The 24753-nt window shown below is 41.4% G+C and overlaps 1 protein-coding gene across 1 annotated transcript in view; it reads right to left on the bottom strand.

The window, feature by feature from the left end:
• Nucleotides 1-24753, bottom strand: part of tmem132e (transmembrane protein 132E) — a 116749-nt gene that overhangs the window by 47758 nt on the left and 44238 nt on the right. Inside the window, exons 3-4 of the mRNA XM_061086232.1 lie at nt 17866-18006; nt 6764-6956 (exon numbers count right to left, since the gene is read on the bottom strand). Of these exons, the coding sequence (XP_060942215.1) occupies nt 6764-6956; nt 17866-18006 (334 nt within the window). The remainder of the gene's footprint in view (nt 1-6763; nt 6957-17865; nt 18007-24753) is intronic.

Raw genomic sequence — 24753 nt, 5'->3', positions numbered from 1 at the left:
TGACACCGGGTAAATCCTGAAATCAAAAACTATCAGATTTGAATTCCTGCCCTTCCCTCATCTTAACGTCTTCATCACAGCGTTGAGCATGAAGTGACTTTGATCTCCCTCTGGTTCTTCAAGGCATTCCTTGGTCTCGGCTGCGAGACTCAAAATTGTTTATTCATAGAAGGGGTATTACCCACAAGCCTCAGCGCCTGCACGCCGTGTGGCCTGAGGCAAATAATGAAGGCAGTGAGTTCTGAGGTGTCCGTCGGCGTGATACCTCAGCTCACCTCTGGGGGTGCCATCACACATCACAGTGAAGAGGTGAAGAGGCGGAGAAGAGTCTGGAGCCTTTTCATTTACTTTCTACTTCTCCATGTAATTAACCCACATGGGTCAAACGCCTCTTTTGCAGACGAGAACTGGTCGATACCACAAAAGTAAAACTAGAGAAAAACGAATACAGGAACCTAACTGGGATCTGTGTAATAAGAATTAGAGTCAAAGTTTGTTTTTGTCACAAACCTTTTATAATTTCAGATTCTTATATAAGTAGCACAAAACAAAAATAACATTTGAATCGAACGCAAAATGAGAAAATAACTGAAAATAACTACCAAATCAAATATCGAGATCTTCAGCAAACAGCTTCATTCTTCTTTAATTGAATCTGAATCAATTTTAACAGTTAGTCCCCATCGGCTATATAACAAATGTTCAATTTGCACCCTATAATGAAAAGAAATATATAATGAAACGTAGGAAATGTAAAAAATAAAAGTCAAACTATAAAGTTCCTGCCTCTTTAAAACCAAAAAAGCAGAAAGTCCAATGGAAACAGATTAAATTAATGAATTAAGAAGTCGGCTGAAGCTTCCTCTGTTTCCATTTCACTGAACAAGCCTTTAAATATCAAATATAAATGTCATTTCACATCAGATTTTAATTTCTAATGTCATCACTTCCTCTCGCTTCTCCTCTACAGCGGTAGAGAAGCTTTGTTTTTCGGTTGTTTTATTCTCTTTGTTTTTATAAAACTCAGCCAATTTAAAAGGGAGCAAAGCACAGCAGACCTCTGTGGGTAATTGACGGGCTCTGGGGTGAAATCCTAATTGAAAGACATCATCCCTGAGCTCTCCTGGCTGTGTTGGCATCTGGTAAATACTCACACTACACCAGACACTTCACAATTAAATGTGCGCTGCTCTGGGAGCTCTAATTATGCTTACCTGGAATCAGCCGGCAAGCAGAAACTCAGCCATGACTGCACACAGCTATCATTTTACTTAATTACTGAGTTCTGTATGAAGCAGAGCACTTATTAGGTTTTAATGTGAAAAACAAAGGAAAACCAATGTTGTTGTTCCAGCATCAAACTGAACTCAATGGGTTTGTTTCAGTCACAGTGAAACTAAACCACAAGTTTTAATTATGTTTTTCTGTTTATCTATTAAACTAAAAGAAGAATCCGACGGCGAAAATTATATAAATTAATGGACTGTAAAATGTTGAGGTAAACACAACTATATAAATGTATATAAATCTAACTATGCCTGTTAACCTTTGAATGTATAGAGTTTAGTATTGTATTATATTTGACTATGGTTTTTTAAAGCTTGCTCTTTCACCTTGCTTTTATTTTAATTTAATAACTGCACTGCTGAACCAAGCAGTTTCTTTCACTCCTCTTGACCCTGTGTTAACTGCACATGACAAATAAAACTTGAAGGAAGGTGATTGTGTTTTTTAACCCTGTCTGTTTCAATCAATCAATCAAATGTTATATGTAAGGTCCATATTCATCAATCACAATTTGTCTCATAGGGCTTCACGAGGCTGCTACAGATCCAAGGTCTCTCCTACTTTCTCCACGTCTCGTGCGGTTCACAGCAGAATCCACATTGGAAATGATCTTTCCCTGCAGTTTTAATGCTCATCTGTTCAATACGCCTCCAATGTAAATATGTAAATAAACACTTCCTGCCGCTGTGAAAGCACCCGCAGGTTCCTGCTGACTAGATCCATTCATTTGTCTTAACAAGGGTTTTATAGATATAGCGGGAGCAGAAGATGCTCGGCTTCATACTGTAGAGTCCTAGTTGCGTATGTAACTGTAAAGGAGATATGATATTCATACCAGAAACACCACCAGCTGCCGCCGCTACGTTTTAAGCATCTCCACAAATAAAGTCTGACAGAGATGAAGGGAGCAGGGATGACAGTTGTAATCATAGAGGAATTTACAATACGTGAGCAGGCAAATTGTAAATCTAAGCTTGTAATAAACTTGTAATCATAACCAACGATCAGCTGCCAAAAACAATAACAACTGGGCAGATGTTCATGATGGTGGAAGGAGGTGCTACAGGTCAGAGAGGAAGTGTAAATCCTCATCAGGAGGATCCAGGATCTTTTTTGACCAATTTCCCAAAGAAATGATTAATAGATCTCTATGTAAAATCAGGTTTATTTAGGTGACTCATATCTATGAGTGTGTGAAATGTGCTGCGGATCAAATTCAAATTCCATAAGTTGAGGTTATGTGCTTTGTTCTATATCATATTGAGTTGAGTTGGTATAATAAATAAAAAAAATGTGTAGAATCCAGTTTCAGAATGTAATATTTATCTTTTTTATATCTAAATTGGAAATATTGTCTTGTAATTAATTGTCTAACATGTGCATCAATGTACTTTAACTGATTTTCATGCTTTATTAGGCCAACAACTGATTCTCTCTCTCTCTCTGTGTCTCATTTGCTCGTGGTTAATGTAATCCCATTAAATGTAATCCATTACAGTGCAGCCTCCCACGGGCTCTTGGGTTTCACGGTCGCCGAGGTTACTTAGCGTGTGAGACGTTAAATACTCGATTCCACTGTCGCCCGCTCCACCTGCCTCTGAATAATGGAAACAACACAGCTCGGCCAGATGTGCGTCCGTTACGAAGGCACGAGGACGCATGTGGAACCGGGATGCGTGACTTCCAGCTGTGAGGTTTGCACAACACAAAACATCATTTCTTATTGAACATCTGGCAGCGACTGTGGCGCCGAGCAGCTAATGGAGCCGCCTCCTCCTGGTCTGCATCATCCTCCGTCTTTTCTGTTTGTTTAAATTCATCGACTCTTTGCTTAAAGTCAGTAAGTTGGTGTTATTAGTGTTTTTAAATGAGTTAAAGGCCTCAGGGTTGATTTAACTTTACCAGGAACTGTGAGTCTATGAGAAAATGACTCAACTTGTCACTTTGTAACGTCAGTAAACATTTTCCTGACGAGTTTATGTCTCAATCTCTAGTTTCAAGTCTTCTTCAACGCAGCATAATGTGTGATTGACAGCTAATATCGTCCAATGGGTGCAGGTTGCAGGTGGAAGTGGGCGTGCAGTGTCCTTGAGCTCTCTCTTAGACTCCACCCCCTCCACTCCTCCAAATATGGTTCCTTCTGGTTCCAAAAACCCAAGATGGCGCTGGATACAACTTAAAACTCACACGTAACCAATGGGTGAAGTCACTGTGGGTTGATTCTAAGATTCAGCACAAACTTTAACATCCTGCACTTTATATGGAATCGCAAATCTCCAACTTTGCTTGAAGCCATAGTTTCTATTAATTTTCCCAATTTGTAGGAAATAATTCTTTCAACCTTTAAACTTCTACGTTGCTGTTACTCTATTCTCCCACGAGGGGGCGCTACAACCTTCGTCCCTGTTGCTTCTGTAACCCGAAGGCATGGTGTTTGTCTTGTGGAGACAGAACCAGACGCTCTGTATCAGCAGTTTCTCAAAGTGCTGATCTTTCCCACAAGCTGTCAGTGGGTTGAAGGCACCAGCTGAGAAGTGTCGTGTGATTTGCATCTGTCACTGAAGCGACTGGGATTCTACAGCAAGAAGAAGTGGAGGGATGTGAAGCTTCTGAGACGTTTTGTCGTCTGACCTCATTCGTTTCTGTTTTAAATGCTTTAACGACCCAATAAACCACCCTCGAGACCCACTGGTTGGTTCTGTTGAAGCCCCGGTGGCCACAGTGTGTCACTGCAGTCGTTCTGGAGCTTTAAAACCTCAGTATTTTAGTTTCCTGTGAAGAGCAACTGAAGTGTCACCTGCTGTGAGAACAGATCCTCACTGGGAAGCTCCACTTTCACAGCCACTCAACCAAATCAATACTCATCAGCAGCTTATTCATAACACACTGAAACCGCCTCGAGGGTTAATGAAAGCACAATGTGAAATGAGTGTAACTGAGAGAAGCAGTGGGATAATATTCATTCTTAATTATCACATTTATTTATTTATTTTGGAGATGATTAAGAAATAAACAGGAATAGGAGAAGCAACAACACTGGTTCCATGGCCTTCATTATTAAATCTTCATTTAACTTACAATTTAAATCAAACTATGAATCATAAGTTCAAACCAGGACAACTTCCAGCTTCATGAGGGTCAGTGAAGAAACGTATCGATGTTCTCATCGTGCCACAAAGATCCTCCTCAATTCCAACTGTCCCATTAAGCCGCTGGACGAGCTGCCATCATGATAGAGGTGATGTGTTCTGCCGGCGGTGATAGCGCCACCTGTTGGCAGCTCATCAATCACGCTTCATGGGCGTTATCGTTGTTTAAATTGCGGCACTTCGCCCCAGTAGGAGAACTGGAAAGTCCGGGTCTCACCATCCAATTAGTCGCCACACACACTCACACACACACGGAGGATGATGTATTAAAGCAGTGGTGGATCCGCCCACCTGCAGCTCCCCCCCCCCCTCTCTGTGCCGATCTGAACCTGGTCTCCGAGTTCCGTCTCCAAGTGAATTTATCTATCTATCTATTTTTATTTGTGGAACAACGTCAGTGATGTCTGACAGACGCATTAGAGGCAATTCCCAGGGTGTGAAAACTTTCTGGATTCCTCAAGCTTAGCGGGGATTAGTCTGCGATGTGTAACAGACAGGTTCTATTTCGGCTTTTTTTAAAACAAAAAAGTTTTTTGCAGGAAGACCAAAGACAACCCCCCGATCCTCTCTCTCTGTCCTGTCTTCCATTAACACGACTCCTCTGCTTAGCGACTGCAGCTGAAGAGCAATAAAAACCAGGCGGCTCGGCGATGTGACTGAAAAAAGCAACAAACGTTTCTTCCATCTTGCTCTGGAATCTACATTATTTGCAAAGGGAAGTTCAAACAGGCAGAAATCTCATTCTGCATCGCAGCCGAACACATCTGGGTACAACTGCACGTTAATCCCAAATGTCAAGAGGGACCAGAGATATAAAATGAACCTTATGTTGCAACAGATGTGCCGCGCGCACAGAGTCATAACTGCAGCTCCAGTATATTTAATGAAGCTTTAGGTGTGGAACACTTGTAATTATGCAAATATGAAAACGCGTAACCCAGCCTGGCTGTTCGTGTAAAGCAGCCAAACGTTTCACCGAGAGATGGACGAGGTTTATCTTCTACAACACGTGTGTACTTTATGACGTACAACACACATCGGTGCTGCGGTGGTGACCACAGAGCGGCGTTCACCAGATCCCTCTCTCTCTCCTCCTGCCACTGCTCCACATCGACTCCATCATCTGGATTATTTACCACACACGGTACATTTTAATGAACTGATATAATGTGTTTCAAATGAGCGAAGCACGACCACCAGAGAGGGAGGTCGGCGAGGGCGAGCGAGAGGGCGAGGGAGAGAGAGGGCGAGGCCTAGCCCCTGGCGCTTGATTAATTTCCCTTTGTTCCCATAACCTGTTTACTACCCGCACTAATTGCCACCTTTTCACGAGGCAGATTAAACGAGCAACAGACACTGAAGAGTTCTGGGATCGGTTGACTTTCTTAACAAGCAGCGAATCAGTGCAAAGAGAGAAACTGGACAATTAGATTTATTTGTCTGGGACACTCATGATTTTAATTAAATGTTAATCCACAGTTTTAGACTTGAGGCTAAATCAGGGTTTAGATGAATTGGTTTCAAAATGGCGTTTTAATTAAGTATTTTAATTCCATATCACGTGACCCTGGTCATTTGTGTGCTGGTGTAAACAGGAAGTAGATTGTCTACTCTGCTGTTTGTTGCCTTGTTGCACAAAATACTACAAACGAGAAACAGCGAGGGAGAAATGTAAGAGAAGGAATTTTAGATCTTGAACTAGCGACGAGGTTGAACTGACAGGAAGTGTTAGTGGCGCTCTACATTCACGGCTGATGGTCGAGAACCAATCAGAAGCGAGTGTGGTCGACATGTCTTTGTTCGCCCGTCTCCACTAGAATGCAGCTCAGGAGTTTTTCACACTATTAACAAGGCCGGCATCTTTTCCAAGCTTCTCCCTTTCAGGAGCTGAAACACTCGTAACCGAAGCAACTGTAGAAACTCAAACACGTCTCTGATTCTAAATAATAATAAGGTCTGAGCAAAGAAACAGCTGGTTTTCAATTTAACACAAGTCGGTGCAGGTTTAAAGATGTTTGAAGGAGCAAGAACAAGATCAGGACGCACTAGGATCCATTCTGAAGGACCAGTAACAGATATGCGAGTGCACTCCTATTTTATAATAAGATTAAATACTGTTTTTATATGAAATAATATAACGGAAAAGACAATTTTCAGAACTCCTGCATCTTTGTCACGAGAGATTTTCAAGCTTTAAAAGAAATCAGAAGCATTTGTGTGGATACCAGTGGATTTGCACCATAAAGCCACACAATGGACAGTACAGATGACTTAAAGTAGCTTAATAATTATGATATTGGTATTAATCTGGCTGTTCCTCCACTCACCATGGCCAGAGGGATGATGGCCTGGATGTCCCGCTGCACCACCGTCAGCTCCGTCACCACCTTGTCCGAGTCGGGCGGCGGGTTCTGCCCCTTGTAGTCGATGTTCCAGTTGATCCTCCGTGTCACCGACAGGCTGGTGAAGTTCTCCATCTCGAAATCCAGCTGCATCACCTCCACGTTGCCCAGCACGTCCCTGTGGAGCGACAACAACAACACACACACACACACACACACAGGGAGTCACAACCAAAGGCCAAAATATCACTTACAGCCAAATGTTCATGACAACCACTGCAGAGCGTAACAAGCAGGTCTGGCAACGCACTCGTTTCTGGTAATGAAATCGTTCACTGGATGGTTTTTTAATTATTAAACGTGTCGTTTAGCGAAGCTGTCGACTCGCAGCGCCGCAGTTATTTTTAAAGTTTTCCTCCAGTCGCCCTGGAGCTGCAGAGGAGGAGAAGCGGAGGATTCATCACGGCTTCAGAGCTCAGAGAGTTGACACGTGTCTGTATTGTTATATTTTTAGTATTTGCTCTTTGTTCAACTTGATCTAAATCTCTTCAGGCGAATTTCAGTGTGAAATAAGTAACCTGGCGAATTTGCTTTTAACACAGTTTTGAAGATCGATGTATTCTGGAAGTATCAGTAAATCAGATTCCAGAGTGAAAAGCTCCAGTCAATGTTTTGCATTCAGCTCGACTCACACGAGTTATCGGACACGTTCTCTGAGGAAAAGGCCGGTTTCTAACTTTCCCCTCCGTCAGGCTGATTGCTGGATCTCAGATTTCCTGACAGATACAAGGCAGTTAAAATGGCGTCGGGATCTTAAAAGGTCACAGTATAACGTTTACAGCGTCGTGACTCGCCAGCAGAATACCAACCGCCATTCTCTCTTTTTACCTCACGTACAGATTTGATTGCTTGGCGTGAAAAATAAGCAGCGGAGGCGACTGTGATGCTCGGGTCCTGAGAAGAGATGATTCAACATATGAGTGGTTTTTATTAATAGAGTTTTACTGTCCAGTCGTTGATGATATGAGGTGTTTCTGTGTCCAGGCCGTTTGTGACTTAATTAAAGAAGCACCCCCCCACCCTGCTAATCGCCCCATTAAGGAGCTAATGAGCCTCATGTTGCCCTCGGGAGTCAGTGGAGACCAAAGCTGAGGAAGAAGAGGAGTCGGACCTTCAACATGTGACTCTCAGTACATCTTTAAAACCGAAATCAAGTCAGTGTTGTGTTTACAGTTTATTTTCACTGTTCTTATATGAAATATCAATTACCACAGGTGCAAATTCAGTGTATAATTTCCTATGGTTACTTTAATTAAGATAGAGAGATGGTGATGATCTTGGTTAAATATAGAATGAGTCAGAAAATACCTTTTTATATGAAAATCACCATCTCACCTTGACTGTACCCAAGTGTTTTATAAGCATGTCGCTGGAATGGAACTAAGTAGTGGTAGTAGTAGTAAGTGAAAACACATTTAATTCCTTATTTATCATAATTATTCCCTGGTAAATCTGTGAATATGTCGAAAAAATACCAATGTTTTGAAAGTGCTCATTGAAAGATTCTCAGATCTGCTCTTTTAATTCAGATCTGCACTAAAATCTGCAAAGTTTTATTAAAAATCTGTTCTGTAGTTTCTTTGTAATTGTTCTAAAAAACAGATAAACAGACAAACAGCAGTGAATTTTAAGAAACCTCATCCATATGACTTATGTGCAATGTTTTGGTGATTCAAATCAATGCGTCACATTTTCCTGCAAAGAGCATTTGCTGGTTTTAGTTTGTGGCAAAAAATATATTTCCTAGGAGACCAGAGTGGATTGTTTTGATGTCCTGATGCAACATCACACTTCTCAACTAATATTATTAATATCTTAACTTATATTCATAAGTTAAGAAAACCGATAATAGACTTTGTTCCATTCTCCTGAATGAGTTTCCACTTGTGCCTCCGTGGCTCCTGTTAAGCGACAGAACCGAAGCTGATGGAAAGTGACGGATCTCTAATGGCGGCGCCCGCTTACTGCGATGGAGTGATCAGAAGTCGCGGATGAATCAGTGATCGTCTCTGAATGAAAACAGACGACAGGTCTCATCAATAAACAATCACTGCTCCCTAATCTTTTCTCCTTCCATCTCCGAGGCCTCTGAGTTCGGAGCTTGTGAAAGGAGATTGCACATTTTTATTCAACCTCACAGAATAACCGTAATTGCGATAACAGATTGCAGATTTTCCTTCTGAGCGGTCTTTGGGAACCTGATTGTTCCGATGGTCGTGGACGTTGGGAGCGTTCTGTCGCCGCCCTGTTTTGAAGAATCCTTATTTTCTTGGTTTGTAATCCTCAGATCCGACGAGCTTAACAGCAAACCGTCTCACTGGTGGCGAGAGGGCAAATCAAATCTCTTCTCCACGCGTGAGGAGAATCAAAACCCTTCTCCGAGCATCACCTTCAGTTGAAAGCTGAGCGCTCGCCGTCTGTCCTTCACCATTCGGCCCTGAGAGCCTTTTAATGAAAGCTGGATCAAACTCCCGGCCCGCCGCCCACAGGAGCTTCCTCCGGAGGAACCAGCGTGATGAGATCTCAGCCCATTTGTCTCCACATCACTCACTGAAAACAAACACCCCCGCCTGCCTGCGACACACTAAAGCTGTCATCAATACGGAGCCGCTGAAGTGTCAACATGTGCGGCCGCTCAATACACCGCCACCAGGAGAAACCACGGCCGCAAAGCACCGGCTCGGGTTCGACGGGCCTTTTTAAAATCCATGTGGAGTAAATTATAAATCCGGGAGTGAAAGCGATAAAGAGAAAAGCTGAAAAATGACATTTCGCCTCCTCATGTGATTTACAGACACACTTGGCATTTTGACACCGTGTTTGAAATCTTAATCAAAAGAACAGATTTAAGGTTTTTATCACATCATGCCCCCGGATTCCTCATGCATTCTCTGTTTCAGGGTTTGATCGGCTGTGTTGTGACTTCAGAGAACTAACGCTCCTGGTTTATCTTTGCGTGTTTCACCTCATGTTTTCCTCCTCAGTCCAACGACCTGCAGATTAGTGTTTGGCTGATTAGAGACTAATTAGACCAAAGGGAGAATGTGTTGTTTTGTCTCTATATGTTGGTGCCGACCTGTTCACAGGATATAAAGTAATTCTCAGGTGGGATTCCAAAGGATAAAGGGAAGAGATAATGTGTTTGATATGAAAAACCGGAGCCATCTGCCCGTATTGTATTCACGCAACGTCGATCAAGGTCTGTAACTAACAGGGAGGATGTATTTCATTTCATTTTTAGTATCTTAGTAGCAAGACTTGATTTGATTTTTAGAACAGTCTGTGTGTTTTTCTGTGTATCCGATCCACAAATGCAGAACGTCACAGCGAATGTTTGGCAAAATGTCTGATGATGAATTCTGCATATTTAACGGTTCTGATTCTGATTCTGCAACAATAAAACACGAGGAAACAATTTCAACAACAAACTATTCGAGGAGAGACTTCACCGGTCGGTAAGTCGGATCATTATCACCACCTCCTCTATTGTCATCATGATTGCAGTCGTCAGGAACTCTGATAGATGTATTGCTTAGCAACCGTGCGGACGTAAAGGACACATGATCTGTGTGGGCAGTGAAGGTTCAGATAATAGCTTCATGTTTCGACTGTAACAGTTAAATAAGAAGAAATAAGCAAACACATGTTCCCCTCTGCACGGCTCCAGCAGCAGCTGCTTCCTTCAAACACCTCCGTGAGCTTCGACATGAACTTTTCACCAACATGTTTCCTTTTGCATGTGTTACCTCATTAAAGCCACTGTTGAGGTTTTCAGAGACATAAATAAACCACAATGACCCTTAAAGGAGGTTTTTCTGTGAACTCTCCTGTTCTCGGGTTTGCGTCCACCATTCCCTGAAGCTTTCATTTAAACCAATGTAAAAAGAAAATAATAACTCTACATATAAAAGCATTTTCAAAAGCTCGTGGGCAGTGAGAAGTTAAATGGTTGATTTCGAAAAACAGAGGATCAGAGGACGGAAGTAAACATGGCTGAAGAAAGTCGAGCCTTGTCTCCATTAAGTTAATGATGTAGCATGTGTCGAGCACAGAGTCTATACTTTAAAAGCTGCAGCTCGGGGTCTCGTCAGAACTCGGGGGGGATTTCACTCTTTGATCAGAGCTCTGTTTGAACTGATTAATGGGGAGAGATCATTGGATCAAAGCAGCGCGATGGGAGAACTACAGCAGCAGAAGAAGAAGAGACGGCAGAGGGAGGAGCGGTCCACGGTTAGAGGCTCTCATACGTATCAGTCAAAGCTAAATATAAGACTTTGGAGGAATCAGGACCATTGGAGGACCGAGTCCAAGGTTTAATTTGACTTGAATGCGTCAATAAAGGAAGAACTGTGAGGGAACACGAGCCGAGACCGGAGTCACATCTGTATTCGAAGAGCATTTACACCACAGTCACACAACTGTGCTCTTTCATTCGTGTTTCAATTCCCTGAGCAATGAAGGATCGAATGAGGGCGTCAATCAAACCCATCCAGGATTCATCTGATGTCACAGAAGCTGGTTGAAGGGGTTGAAGATCAGCTCGTTGCATTCAAAGCTTCTCAGATTCATGATCATCACATTTGTAAAACAGCTGTATCGAGGTTGTATAGCTTATTGTATTTATTGTTGTTTTGTTGTTTTGTTTTTATGTACAGTGCACCATCCACACCATGGCAATTTCCAATATATGCAAATGTACATGGCAATAAAAGGAATTCTGATTCTGGTTCTGAGGTGTTTTCTCACTTTGTTACTCATTCTGTCAAGTCGTTATGCTAAGCTAGGCTAACCAGGCCTTGATTTGAACCAATGCAGATCCAATCAAGTATTTCAAATTGCTAAAAACTACCAGAGTCACTTTTCCGCTGAGACCTCACAATCTGGACACGACTTCCAGGTTTGGGAACGACAAACCTGGCCAACAAGATATAAAAGTGCGTTGTATATTCTCTCCATCCATTCCTTCAGGGTCACAGGGGGACTGGAGCCAATCACAGGCGGTGTAAACCCTCCACTTTATACAATAACATGTTTACTTGCGTGTTGTAATAATTTCAGTAAACAGACACTGGGGAACATTCATTGTCCTTAAAAAAAACTTATTTTCCCCCCTGATGGAGAAACTAGATGGGTGGAGTAATCGAGCATTTGTCAGCTTGTTTATTTGTCCTGGTCGGGAGTCGATACCGAGGCACTTTAAATGTGCTCCGGGTCTTTTTCTCCTTTCATCCCCTGTTTATCGTTGAATTATTCAGAGCGAAACGAGAACACAAGCGTCTTATTAAATGATCCCGTCGTTGTGTCGCTCTGACAGTTGTAACGCCACGGCACGCCGGAGAACACATTTCTCATTTGAAACCCAGTTGACCGCAATCAATAATGCATCGGCTTCACGTGGCGTTAGCGCCGAGCCGCTGTCGGACGGGGGGGCGGCACGGGTCCAGATGGAGGTTTTACAGGGGACGGAGAAAAACTAAACATGGTCCCGGCGCTGAGTGAACAGTGAGCTGATGAAGAGGAGAAGAGAATAATGAAGAGAGGAGACTGATGAAGAGATCAACATGACGCCCGGATGAGAAAACACTGTCTCCTCATTTCCTCCGACTCAGGTAGTTTAGAGTAAACAAAACCAGATGTTCAGACAGTTGTTGTTCGAGTGTGTGTGTGTGGGTTTGGTTCTCATCAATGCCGGGAGTGTGTATTTGTGTTTTTTGGGGGTTCAGGGAGTTGTTTGTTTGCTGCTTGAACACAAACAGACACATGAACGAAAACAATTACTAAGAACATATTAGAATTCGCCTTATTACTCCATTTAAACTGGGTAATTATGGAGAGAAGTGTCTTGAGATTTTGTGTGTTTTTTGGTCTCATTACTGTAAAGTGTCTGCAGCGGCGGCGGCGGGAGCGTGTAGCTTCTTAGAGGAAGGAAGTCGTGCGCTTGTGAGCCCACTCGACTTCAAACACAAAGGAAAAGAGCAGTGAACGCTCTTCCTTCATAAAACAAATAAGAATATAATCAAAAAGAAAACGCTGCAGGGGGATGTGAGCGCCGAAAGCGTGGAAACACAAACGATTCCCAACACACGCCGGAGTCATCGTGAACCATTAGAAATACACGGAACCTGGGGTGCACGTCTATATTTGTGCGTTTCTTTTTGAGGAATTAAAGACAAAAGTAAGTAAAGTATTTGAATTCCGTCATATTCATGAAACTTAATTGGCAGGAATATTTATTATTCAGCTCATAGAAGTCTGAAGTAGACGAAAGTAGAAAGTTGAAACATTCGCTAGAAACGATCACATTTTCATCATTTTAACTCATTTGTGTTGCAAATCAATACATGAAAATTGCAGTGCTCCACAGTAACTATGTACATTTACTTCAGGTACTATACTTAAGTACACATTCAAGGTACTTGTACTTAACATTAGTTTTGGGCTTTCCTGTAACTTTCTAACTCTACTCCACTGTGAGTTTTTACTCCTCCACATTTGACTGACAGCTGAGTGGATGTTGAATGTTTCTGATGAACTGAAGGACGGAGAGTTCCTTCATGTGCAGATGAAATTCTGAATGAACTAGTTGAAAAAGCCTCATAGATTAACTGGAATATGATGATCTTATAGAATATGATGTAGTTTATAAAAGTTTATAAAAGGAAATGCGCTTAAACTTGTAGTACTTTATACTTTTCATACAGGAAGTGCACTTTGCTGGTGATACATACTTTTACTTAAGAAATGTTTTATATGCTGGATTCTTTCTTGTAGTGGATTATTTTAATTTCAACTAAGTAAATAATGTTCTTCAGTGTTAAAAATTAGAAAACAACAACTAAATCTTTATATTTCAACAACAACATACGTAGCATTGATGTGAAAATGACAAATATGATTAATTTCCTACACAACCAGACTAAAGCCATTTGTGTAGGATTATTAGAAAAGTGTGACACACACAATGATGCATCTATGGATGAAAAACAACATCTGGACCCAGCTTTACTTCCGCTGACTCATTCTTCCACAAACACTGACTTATGATAAGTTGATGCTCTAATCATTTAAAAAAAAATATATATGAAAATAACATTACTTTAGGAAATGAGTTTTCTGCTAAAGTCGGTTTACGTAACAACAAATCGCTGGAGATGGGTTTTCTTTTTTGCCACTGACACAAAAGAGGAAAACATCAGGAATCCTCAATTAATGTGGGAGATGATAAAGTATTAGAGAAAAAACTGCAGCATTTCAGAACAAACGCTGTGAAGCAATTTCACAACACGGCTCTTTTCACCACAGAATCCTGAGAGGCCTGAGTGCGTTTCATACAGAAAAGATTTCATGCTCATGTTCAATCAATCCGATGGAAACGAAGCATCTAAAAAACAACAAATTCCTTCCGTGCCTCTTCTCTCTCTCACTGCTCCGGCCCTTTGTCTGGCTGCTCGGCTCGAGGTGCTCCTCTGGGTTTCTGACCAAATGCAGCGTGACACAATGTTTCTGTGCCCGTGCTTGACCCCCCCACTGGACGTTTCCCACACTGTGACAGGGTGGCAAAGATTACATGACACGGGTCACTGAATATAGCAAGAAAAGGCGCCAGGGAGTAAACAAAGGAGCACCTCAGTGTCCAGGTGAGGGACACTCTCTGTCTCTGTCTCCTCGGGTGGACGCCAAGGTTTGGACCTGAAGTCTGATTCTCTGTGTGACTCCCGCAGCTTTGGTTCTTAATGACCTGAAAACATCACGTAACAAGACTTCATGCTAATTGTCTGTGATGTCTTCCCCTGTGACCAGCTCAGAGCCTCATGTAAAAAAACAGTGAACCCAGTGTGACCGATGCTCCGTCCAACAAACTTCTTCCTCTGTATTTGGGCGTCTGGTCCACGTGCAATGTGCAGATTTGTGTGTATCTCTCTAACTATGTGTGTACATGTAAAATGGTGCTCGTGCACAAAATTATCTCTCATATGCAACAGTTACAGGTTCACAAACTAAAGAACCACAACTGCAGCGGAAACTTTGACGTCCGACTGCATGTACGGTAAAAACATTATGGACTTATAAAAGTTAAAGATCCCTTATGCTGATATGAGTAAAAACGTTTTGGTTCCTTATGAAACTGAGGAGGGACAAATTGGAATATGGCAGATGATAAATAACTAAAGCAAAGATAATAGTAAATGAAAATTCCTCCAGATAACGTAACTTTCTGCAAATTTTGGTAAGAATTTGAGCATGGTAAAGCCCTAAAATAGCCAATTCATTTGCCTGAATAATAATAATAATAATAATAATATTAATAATCCTTACAATTTCAATAAGGCCTCACCTGTCAGTGCCTGTCAGTGCTCGGGCCCTAAAAAAGTAATCTTTTAGAGAGAGAATGCCTTTTTCGGGTCATTTACAGGTTTACTTATGAAACCACATTTATATTCATATTCACTAGATCCACTCATTAATATCAGACCCCTTAAATACACCTGACTTCATTAAGATCCATGAATTATTCCTTGAGAAAATAACAAACAATTTTGAAAGATCCTGGATCCACTTCCACCAAAGTTCTGTTAAAAAACCCGTCCAGCATTTTTTGCGTAATCCTGACAACTAACAAGCGAAATGATGACATAACCTCCTCGCTGGAGATAAACAACAAACGCATTAATAAGCTCTGAACCATTTACAACAATATTCCGTTTGAAAATCACTCAGCAGCCGTGGAGCTGCATCCACTGGGCTCATTACTGTCCCGTGTCTCTGCAGGACGGGGACTGGCTGTTGTCTCCACTTCAGAGGAACTCTGCATAATCACTGCTCTCAGTCACGATCTTATCTCAAAGTTATGATAATGTCGGCGGTCACAGTCGTCCACCTCATCTCCCCACGTACACTGAATTAACAGCAGATGTAGTGAGACTAAGGAGATAACATTCAATTCATTAAACTTTGTGCTATAAAGCAGAGGGTGCTTCAGTCTCCGCCGCCGGCCGGAGCTGCAGTTTATCTTCCGTGGCTTCTGGGGCGTTTAGAGTGGCCGTGCATGCTTTTTAAAAGCTGCCTTTAATCAGAGAGAGAGAGAGAGAGAGAGAGAGAGAGAGAGAGAGAGAGAGAGAGAGAGAGAGAGAGAGAGAGAGAGAGAGAGAGAGAGAGAGAGAGAACTGTGACTGGTTCAAACTGGGAAACCTTCGCTCCAGAGCAGGGGTTTTCAACCGGGGGTCCGCGGCCCGCTGGTGGTCCGCGACAGCATTCACTTATGGAAAGCTGTCATTTCATCAATCTTTATATGCAAGTTTGGTTTAACCGAAAAAAAAAAGACGTGTTCAATATTCTCAACATCTCTTGGTTCAAATCACTAATAAAAACGTTAAAGTTAAAGCACTTTTATATTGATTTGCTTATCATCCTTCCTTCATGCCACCGGTGTCGGGGATTGAACCACCGACATTCTGGTTAGAGGACGATCCGCTCTACCTTCTCTTCTACCGACGGAAGGAAGGAAGACAAAATAAGACCGATAGACAAGTAGGTATCGTTATATTATTTCATAAAGAAGTGATGGAGAAGTTTTTTATCTTCTTCTTCCATAGTTTTATTTTGTTGCTGTTTTCAGAACTTTAGATGAATTCATTGCCATCAGGATTTAAAGAGGATTTCAGGAGATATGACAAATGCTCCTGAACTACATCAACCTCTCTGTCTTTAAATTCCACTTCCTGACTTTGAAATGGCTTTGATCTGCATCACATGGTGTTCATCATTGAACAAAGCTGGGGGTCCGCAAAACTCGCTTTGATATTTCAACACATTTCCAGATTACTCTTGAATATCGTGAAAAATATCTAAAATAAGAAAAATATGTCTAAAATAATATAAAGGTGCTGGTGATCACGAGGTTAAACTTAAGTAGGCCTCAATTGTTAGTGTGATATTGTATGATTATCATTTGTGACATATTCTGCATTACTTTGTCATCTTCCCTCTTCAGTTGCAGCCCCAGTTTATGTTGATTGTTATTGATCACCGTTAGGGTTGCAAATTCTGGGAATATTCAAAGTTGGAAACTTTCCATGGGAATTAACGGGAATTAACGGGAATACACGGGAATTAACGGGAATAAACTGGAAATGTTGTGGGTAATTTATACTAACGGTATTTACCTTGTCATATACAGACATAAATATAAACATTTTGTTTTGTCATAGGCTGATTTGAGCCCTGAGGAAACTTTGGGCACTTGACTATATGCTTCTGCATCGTTGTGTCATTCTTAACATAGGTCTTTGCAGAGTATTTGCAAATGTACACAGCCTTTCCTTCTACATTGGATGAGGTGAAATGTCTCCACACATGAGATAATGCACGTGGCATTGTTCTGTAGAATAAGATGAGAAAAAAGTTTGTAAAAAAACACTAATGCAATGCCAGAGATATAAATAGTTAGCCAAACAATTGGAATCGTCTGTAAAAATATTTTACAATTGATGGATAAATGAATGGAAATAGGCTAGATGAACAGATGAACAATCCTCAATCAGCATGCTAATATATTTTCCCCAGTAATATCATTGAAACTCCAGAAAGTTTCCGGAAATTTACCGGAAACTTTCCGCCCCTTTGCAACCCTAATCACCGTTACTTTAACGTTCTCTCAACATATCAGCTACATGTCTGTACATTTAAGTCATGAACGTTATATATTGAAGTACATATGGTTCTGAGATGCAGTACAACTACAAACTGCATTTTAATTTTGTTTTCAATTCTTAAGCACGGAAAATCAACCGTTTTTGTTGTTTTTTCACCGATTTTTCCAGATTTGCTTGAGGTTTTTAAATAAAACCAACATGGAAAACCAAATGTTACAACTTCCTTCTATCCACATGCACGCGCGTAGGCACATCAGTGGGCTGCGGATTAATTTCTAGTCAGAATGGGACAAACCAGTTGAAAACCTTGGCTCCAGAGGATGGAGGGACTGGGATGGGACAGCGTGTCCTGTGGACTGGGATCTGTGGACTTACCCCTGTTTGACTCCTTTGTTCTTGTTCACGTCGATGGTGGTGATGGAGTGCTTGGCGCCCGACTGCACCTCCCAGTCCACCTTCCACTGGGCGTTCTTGGACCTGGTCTGGAGCAGGTTCACCCCCTTCTTCGCTTTGACCCTGCGAGAGAGAACGGGACGAGTGAGTTTTATTGGAGGCTGTGATTTACGGGCGAGGTCGGAGGTCGACGCCCTCCGTGTGCGGCGGACCTCCTCCTCGCATTGCGTCATGGCAAAAGCAATTCCACAGATGAATCAATAACAGAGATGAATGGAGATGACGGAGTGGGGGGGGATGATACACGAGGCAGAGGAGCTGCGGGTCACACGGGACGTTTATACGCTCTAATTAAACACCTGAAAGCCTTCACATTCTGATAGAGGGAACTTTTTCTAATTACTTTTAATGTTGAGTTTCCTAAAGACACAATATGAAGATGCTTTATTGGTTATGAGGCGAGAGGCTTCGACCTTCACCTCCTGAGGGAGAACGAGCTGCAGCTGGAGGATTCACATGTTCTGCTCAGGACACGTCAGCACGTTTGAATCTGGAAACTCACACAAACGACTGTCTCTTTATTTGTCCTGTGTTCAGAATGTGAAACCTGATATAATTATTTGAATATTGATGTTTCACAGTTTATTGTACTAGACACATATTGAAGAATAGTATTTTGTATTATCATGTTATCGTGCATTTTCAGATTCACTCCTAAGTACTAATTTCATTTCATTCTTAAGCACGTAACATCAATATGAAGTAAAATATTACAAAATATTCATGTTATTTTTGTCTCTTCTATTGCTTTCACTGTTTTTTTAATAGATGTTAGTGTTTTAACATCAAATTGTCTTCATATGTTTTGGTTTTTAAACCATCAATTTCATTCTTCTGCATTCTATTCTATGACAAGTGTATTTTTCTCTATTTTTTCTTTACATAAAATGTAAAACGTATAGTTACAGTGGCAGAACCATGTCGTTCCATTAGTTGTTAACGCTTGCGTCATTGTGTGCTTCTATAATCCATTAAATGATCATTATTTTAATTGACATTTGATGATTTGTTGCTTATTCAGCATCGACAAGTTGAATGTTCTTTGTACTTTAATCACAGATGATTTTGAACATTTCACAGACATAATAATGAATCAATTAATCAACAGATTAACTGATTATTAAAGTTACTTAGTTCCAAAAGGGGAGAATTACCGAGCATGAACATATTGTACCGTCTCATTCAGTTTTGCACAAAACCCAGATTCACACTCTAAGAAGACTTGTATGCACGGATGCACACACAGATGCATCCATATATATATAATGTCCGTAGAGAATATGCATGTACAGTACCTGCCTACATGTGTGCAAACAAACTCATGGCGATGCATTAATCTTCTGCCATATCTGCAAATATTACATCTCCCATGCATTAAAAATGAATGCACCCACGCTCCCAACACTGTTCTGGATGAGGAAACCTATGAAAACATTACATAAGACCAATGTAAGATGGGAGTGTCATGTATACTTTCTGTATTAGTGGATGTTATTCGTCCCCATGCTTGAATTCATATATTAAACATATTTATTTCATTTGCTGCCCATGTTGAGACACACACAAATAAATAAGGGATAGATTCAAGAATAAAAAAGGTAAATAAATAGTAAGAAGAAACTATGGTTATGGTGCTATTGGGACATTAAGCTCTGGTATTGATTCCAATATTCATAAAGTACAGAATGGTCGGACCAGATCTATATCTGCTTCTACATTTAACTTTTTACCATTATAATCTATTTACTGTAGCTGCAGCCTCGGCCTCACTTCTGCTTGATGGAGACAAACGGCTCGTCCATGGAGACGCAGATTATTGATCCCACCGTCTCATTTTCATGAAATACTAGACGGAGATGAATTATTTACATATCTGGCTTCTGTTTGTCTGCTCGGTGCCATCAAGACAACTCACTAATAACCGGGGACGTGATAATAAGTTTGTGTTGCCTCAGATAAACGTTTAAAATTCTGCATGGAAACTTTAAATGGTAATATTATCCCATCAGAGGGTTTCCAGAAGCAGACTCCCCGGGACAGACTCATTGGAAGTATTAACCTAAATCACATTTCCTCTCCTCTGCTGCTGCATCTACATTCAGGTCTGAAAGTTTCCGGCTCTTGAAACATCTCCCAAGATTGTTCCATTTATTCCAGTGACAGAGAAAGAAAGTCTGAAGTCCCACTGAGTCGTTTCCATTTGCTGCTCTAACATGCGCCCGGTGCACGGAGCGTTCATGCGTGATTCGTGAAAGCAGCCGCCAGTCGGGGGAGGATCAGACCGGATCTGAATGTTTTCACCCTTATTCTTGCTTTTCTGCTCACGATATTTAACAAGTGATTCAAGAAAACTCTGCAGTCTGATAATAATTATTCCATATTAACAAATACAGGGTGTAATGTCGCACACAACTGACTAACCATTTGAAATCGTTTTAAAAGGAAGGAGGTGAGGTTTATGACCTGCAACCAACCACCAGGGGGCGATCAGGAGGATTTGGCTTCACTTTTGGGAAGCTGTCATTTCATACACCTTAATATGCAAGTTTGGTTTAACTGAAAAACATGTGTTCAATATTCTAAAAGCCTATTCGTTCAAATTACTAATAAACACGTTAAAGTTCACTTTATTAGCATATTGCACTTTTATATTAATTTGCTTCTCATCACTCCTTCATGGTTAGAGGACGATCCGCTCTACCTTCTCTACCCCCAACCGAAAGAAGGAAGGCAGAAATAAGAACGATAGACATCTAGGTATATTATCACATTATTTTCATAATAAAGTGATGGAGGAGTTTAACCTTCTTCTTCCAGTGCTTTATTCAGTTGCTGTTCTCAGAACTTTTCATGAATTCATTGCCATCAGGATTTAAAGAGGATTTCAGGAGATATGACAAAATGCTCCTGAACTACATCAACCTCTTTGTCTTTAAATTCCACTTCCTGACTTTGAAATGGCTTTGATCTGCATCACATGGTCTCCATCAGTGAACGACTCTGTTTGGAACCGTCCTCATGGGACCTGACCTGCTCCTCGACCCCCCCGACCCTGAGAGGAGGTGAGGTCGGCTGTTCTGAGGGAACACACACGAGACACATCTTTTCTCTTTTGCTCACGTCTGCTCCAAACCCTCTCGACCTCTCTTTGTCTGAAACCGACACTAAAGAAGGTTGCATCTCTTTATTGTCGTCTTTCATCAAATCTCGCACGTTAGAGAAAACACGGTAATTATCTGTTACGGCTCCGTCAACGGGAAGATGAAACAGAAATATGTAACGTTTAAGAAATCATCCCGATGACGCGTGTTCCCTTTGATCTGAGACGAAAAAGAGGAAAACGTAAAAAAAGACGAACGAGTTGACCTAGTTGCTACTTGATTACTGGAGCCGGTGAAAACACTGATCACCCCCGACGATAATTACACCTCATTGTCGGGCAGAAGCATTTCCAGTGAGGGAGCAACCCCCGATGAGTGGTTCTGTGTGTTTATATTCATTAGCTTCACACAGCGGCAGCTTTTTAAAAGCCACTGCATATTCATCATCATCTTTTGAAAAGAGGGGGCCTGCGTATTGTGCAGAAGCCATGTTTCTAATCAGACGAGAGGGGGGGGGGAGGCACTAACCCGTGGGAGTGCCGCGTGACTACAGCTTCCCATTGAACAGTTTTAATGCTGATTAATCAAAGGGCATCGCAAATGCACACAGCCCAAACTCTCAGGGTCTGCACGAGCCCGACTGCTGCTGCTGCTGCTGCTGATGCTGCTGCTGCTCAGGGGAACGATGGAGGAGCTGCTACCTGCTCACTCCACCACAGAAGCCTTCTGCCACGGCGACACCGATCAGACTGAGAGCTGCTGCTGCCGGGCCTCACATTCCAGATGCTGCACGCTCACCTCGCTGGCTCCACAGCTTCCAATGACAACCACATCACTGAATCCTCTGCAGTGAACGTCTGGCCTGATTAAAATACCTGTTTTGCAATTAAGGTTTACAGGAAACTGGAAGTGCAGATGTGAGAAGCTGCAAAGGCGGAGACTGTGATATCAGAGCATATCTCTGAAGTATTAAAAACGGTACTTGAACCCCTGTCCTCTACCTCTGTAAAGATTTAAGTAGTGAGAATATATAAGTATATAACATATTAAGTATGATGAGTTTTCTCTGGAGGGGAGAGGAGCATAGATTTATATATAAAGACTAGAGGTCTCGTCTGCGTTGCCGGCCAACGGAGACGAACGTCCGCACATGGCGGCCATCTTGCTAGGGGGCAGCTCGCTCACCCATAACATTGTGTTGGTATAACTTGCTCAATTTTCAACCGATTTTTAAACGATCTGGTTTTGTTATAAAAGTCAGAGATGTAGATATGACTCTGCATACTTATGAATAATTATGTTATTTTCTAAAAAAAATGAATAATTTATGCAGTGACATAACTACATCTCTGACGTTTATAACAAACCAGACTGTTTCCAAATCGGTTGAAAATTGAGCAAGTTATGGTTATTTACCACTACCAACACAATGTTATGGGTGAGCGAGCAACCTCTGGCAAGATGGCCGCCATGTGGCGACGTCCGGCGACGTCGAACGAGACATCTAGTCTTTATATATATCTATGCTTGAACCCCTGTCCTCTACCTCTGTAAAGATATAAGTAGAGAGAATATATAAGTAGGCAACATATTAAGTATGATGAGTTTTCTCTGGGGAAGAGGAGCTCCCTCTACCTCAGACTCTTTATCTACATACTAGATGAAAAATCACACGTTTCCCTAAAAAGAGAAACTCACACTGAGGCAGCCAGACCGACCAATTTGTCCCAAACTGAACACGTTCAACAAAGGTTCTGTGGAAGTAGAACTCGTGTTGACACTGAATTTAGCAAACAAATCATTAAAATCCTTCTGGACACTGTTTATTCTGACCTTTGTTCCAATCTCAGCGTCCCTGTCTCTTCCTCTGCGGCTCGTTGTGTCTCCGCCGGCTGCTCGGAGGCCAATGTCCTCATGACCCATTTATGACACTCGCTGCCAGAAATCATGTCAAACCGCGGCGCCACACACGCTGTAATTTAATCTAACTGGCTGCCGTTAATAAATAACGTTTGAAAAAGCAGGACTAAATCAAATTACAGCCTCCGAGTCTTTAATTTTGTTCCTTAATGGAGCTGTGGAAGATTATTTATTGAAAATATTTGAAGAGAACGTCGCCTCAGGCAGAGCAGCAACAAAACGGGATTTTTCTTTTCTCCACAGTGTAATGAAACTCACGGTAAGAATGCGTTTAAGACGTGAATGTATTTTACAATTTGATTTAAGTTTCATAATAAAATGTCAAACTCTACTTACTGTGCTGGATGAATATGAAATATTTAAAAGAGTAAAGGTTCGTGCATGTTGAGAAATAGCAGAGTACCGACTCCTGACACATGATGGCGACGTGTTTAAGAAGCTTATTGTATCAGTTCAAACAGGAAAACTATATTTACGTTCAAACTTCTAATCAAAACTTTGAAAGACTTTTATTGTCGTGCAAAAATCGATTCTGTATTTTTGTAACATCTGGCTCATAATATATAGAAGATAAAGAGAAACTAAAGCAGTAATAAGTGTAAATTGCTCATATAATCCTGCAGGTGTAGGTATATTGCAAGTGAGAAAGTATAAAGCATAGATTGCTCACGTAATTTGTAAAAATTAGTATATTATCCTGCCTTTTTTTTTTTTTTTTTTTTACTCCATTAGTTTGTTGTCTGTTGTCATTGTCCATTTTATTTATTTATTTTTCTTTGTCTGTGTGAACGAGTGGCTGTTCGAGGGGATATAAATGAAAATGTTTGTAAATTCGTCATTAAGTTTGATATGCACTTGAAACTTCAATAAAAGATATTGTTAAAAAAAAAATAAAATAAAATAAAAAAAAAATTGTATATTGACAAGCTGAGTATTGGGTTTTAATCGGATCAGGATTTGATCTCAATTAGCAAATTGTGTTGTCGTTGCCAAAGTTTGAATCTGTCTCCTCAACAAATCAAGTCCAGTCTCCGTCTCCGTTCATCTCATTCATCCTCAATATTCTCTCTTCGAATATGAGAGAATATTGCTCAATAACCTGTCAATCGTTGCCAAAGTTATGTTTTTCGATTTGGAGTTTCCTCGGTGAGAAACATTCTGCAACACGCTCTGCTCCAGGGGCTTTAATCTCACTCCTTCTTCGTAAAAGATGTAAATGCCAATAACCACTTACAAATTTTCCCTGGCACCGTAACGATTTCCCCCCCGATAGACAGCGACGAACACGGCTCCGCCCACGGATCAGAAAGCAGCGATCTTATCAATCATCGGGAGCACTTTGATATCTCGGGTATTTATCTTCACTAGTAAACAGCTTTGAGGGTTTTTTCTCTTTCCTGCACAGCTGGAGAACCGGAGCCGGGGCTGGAGTCTGCCAGGGACGCATTTTTTTAATAGGGGGGGCTCCGAAAATTAGAAGAGGAGAGAGAGAGAAGCTGGGGAAATATCGCAGAAGCAAATTGCAAAAATTGTAAACTGCAGCTGCCGGTCGGTGGTGAAGCTGATCGGATTTATTCCTGCTAGGTGAAAATGAGGGATGTGATAAATGTGGCTCCTGGAAAAATGAGACGTGGTTAACAACGGCACGTCCCTGGTTATCAAGAGTGTCCTCACAATTTTCTTCATCAACTGTACCTCACCCCACAGAAGCTACATAAATCCAAACCTGAATTGTCAGAAATGTGTTTTAGATGTGGTATAGAGGTTGGCTCCTTCCTACACTGTACAC

Source organism: Limanda limanda, chromosome 14 (assembly GCF_963576545.1).
Source record: "Limanda limanda chromosome 14, fLimLim1.1, whole genome shotgun sequence".
Classification (NCBI taxonomy): domain Eukaryota; kingdom Metazoa; phylum Chordata; class Actinopteri; order Pleuronectiformes; family Pleuronectidae; genus Limanda; species Limanda limanda.
Note: the sequence above shows the minus strand (reverse complement) of the source record. Positions and strands in the feature narration are given on the sequence as shown.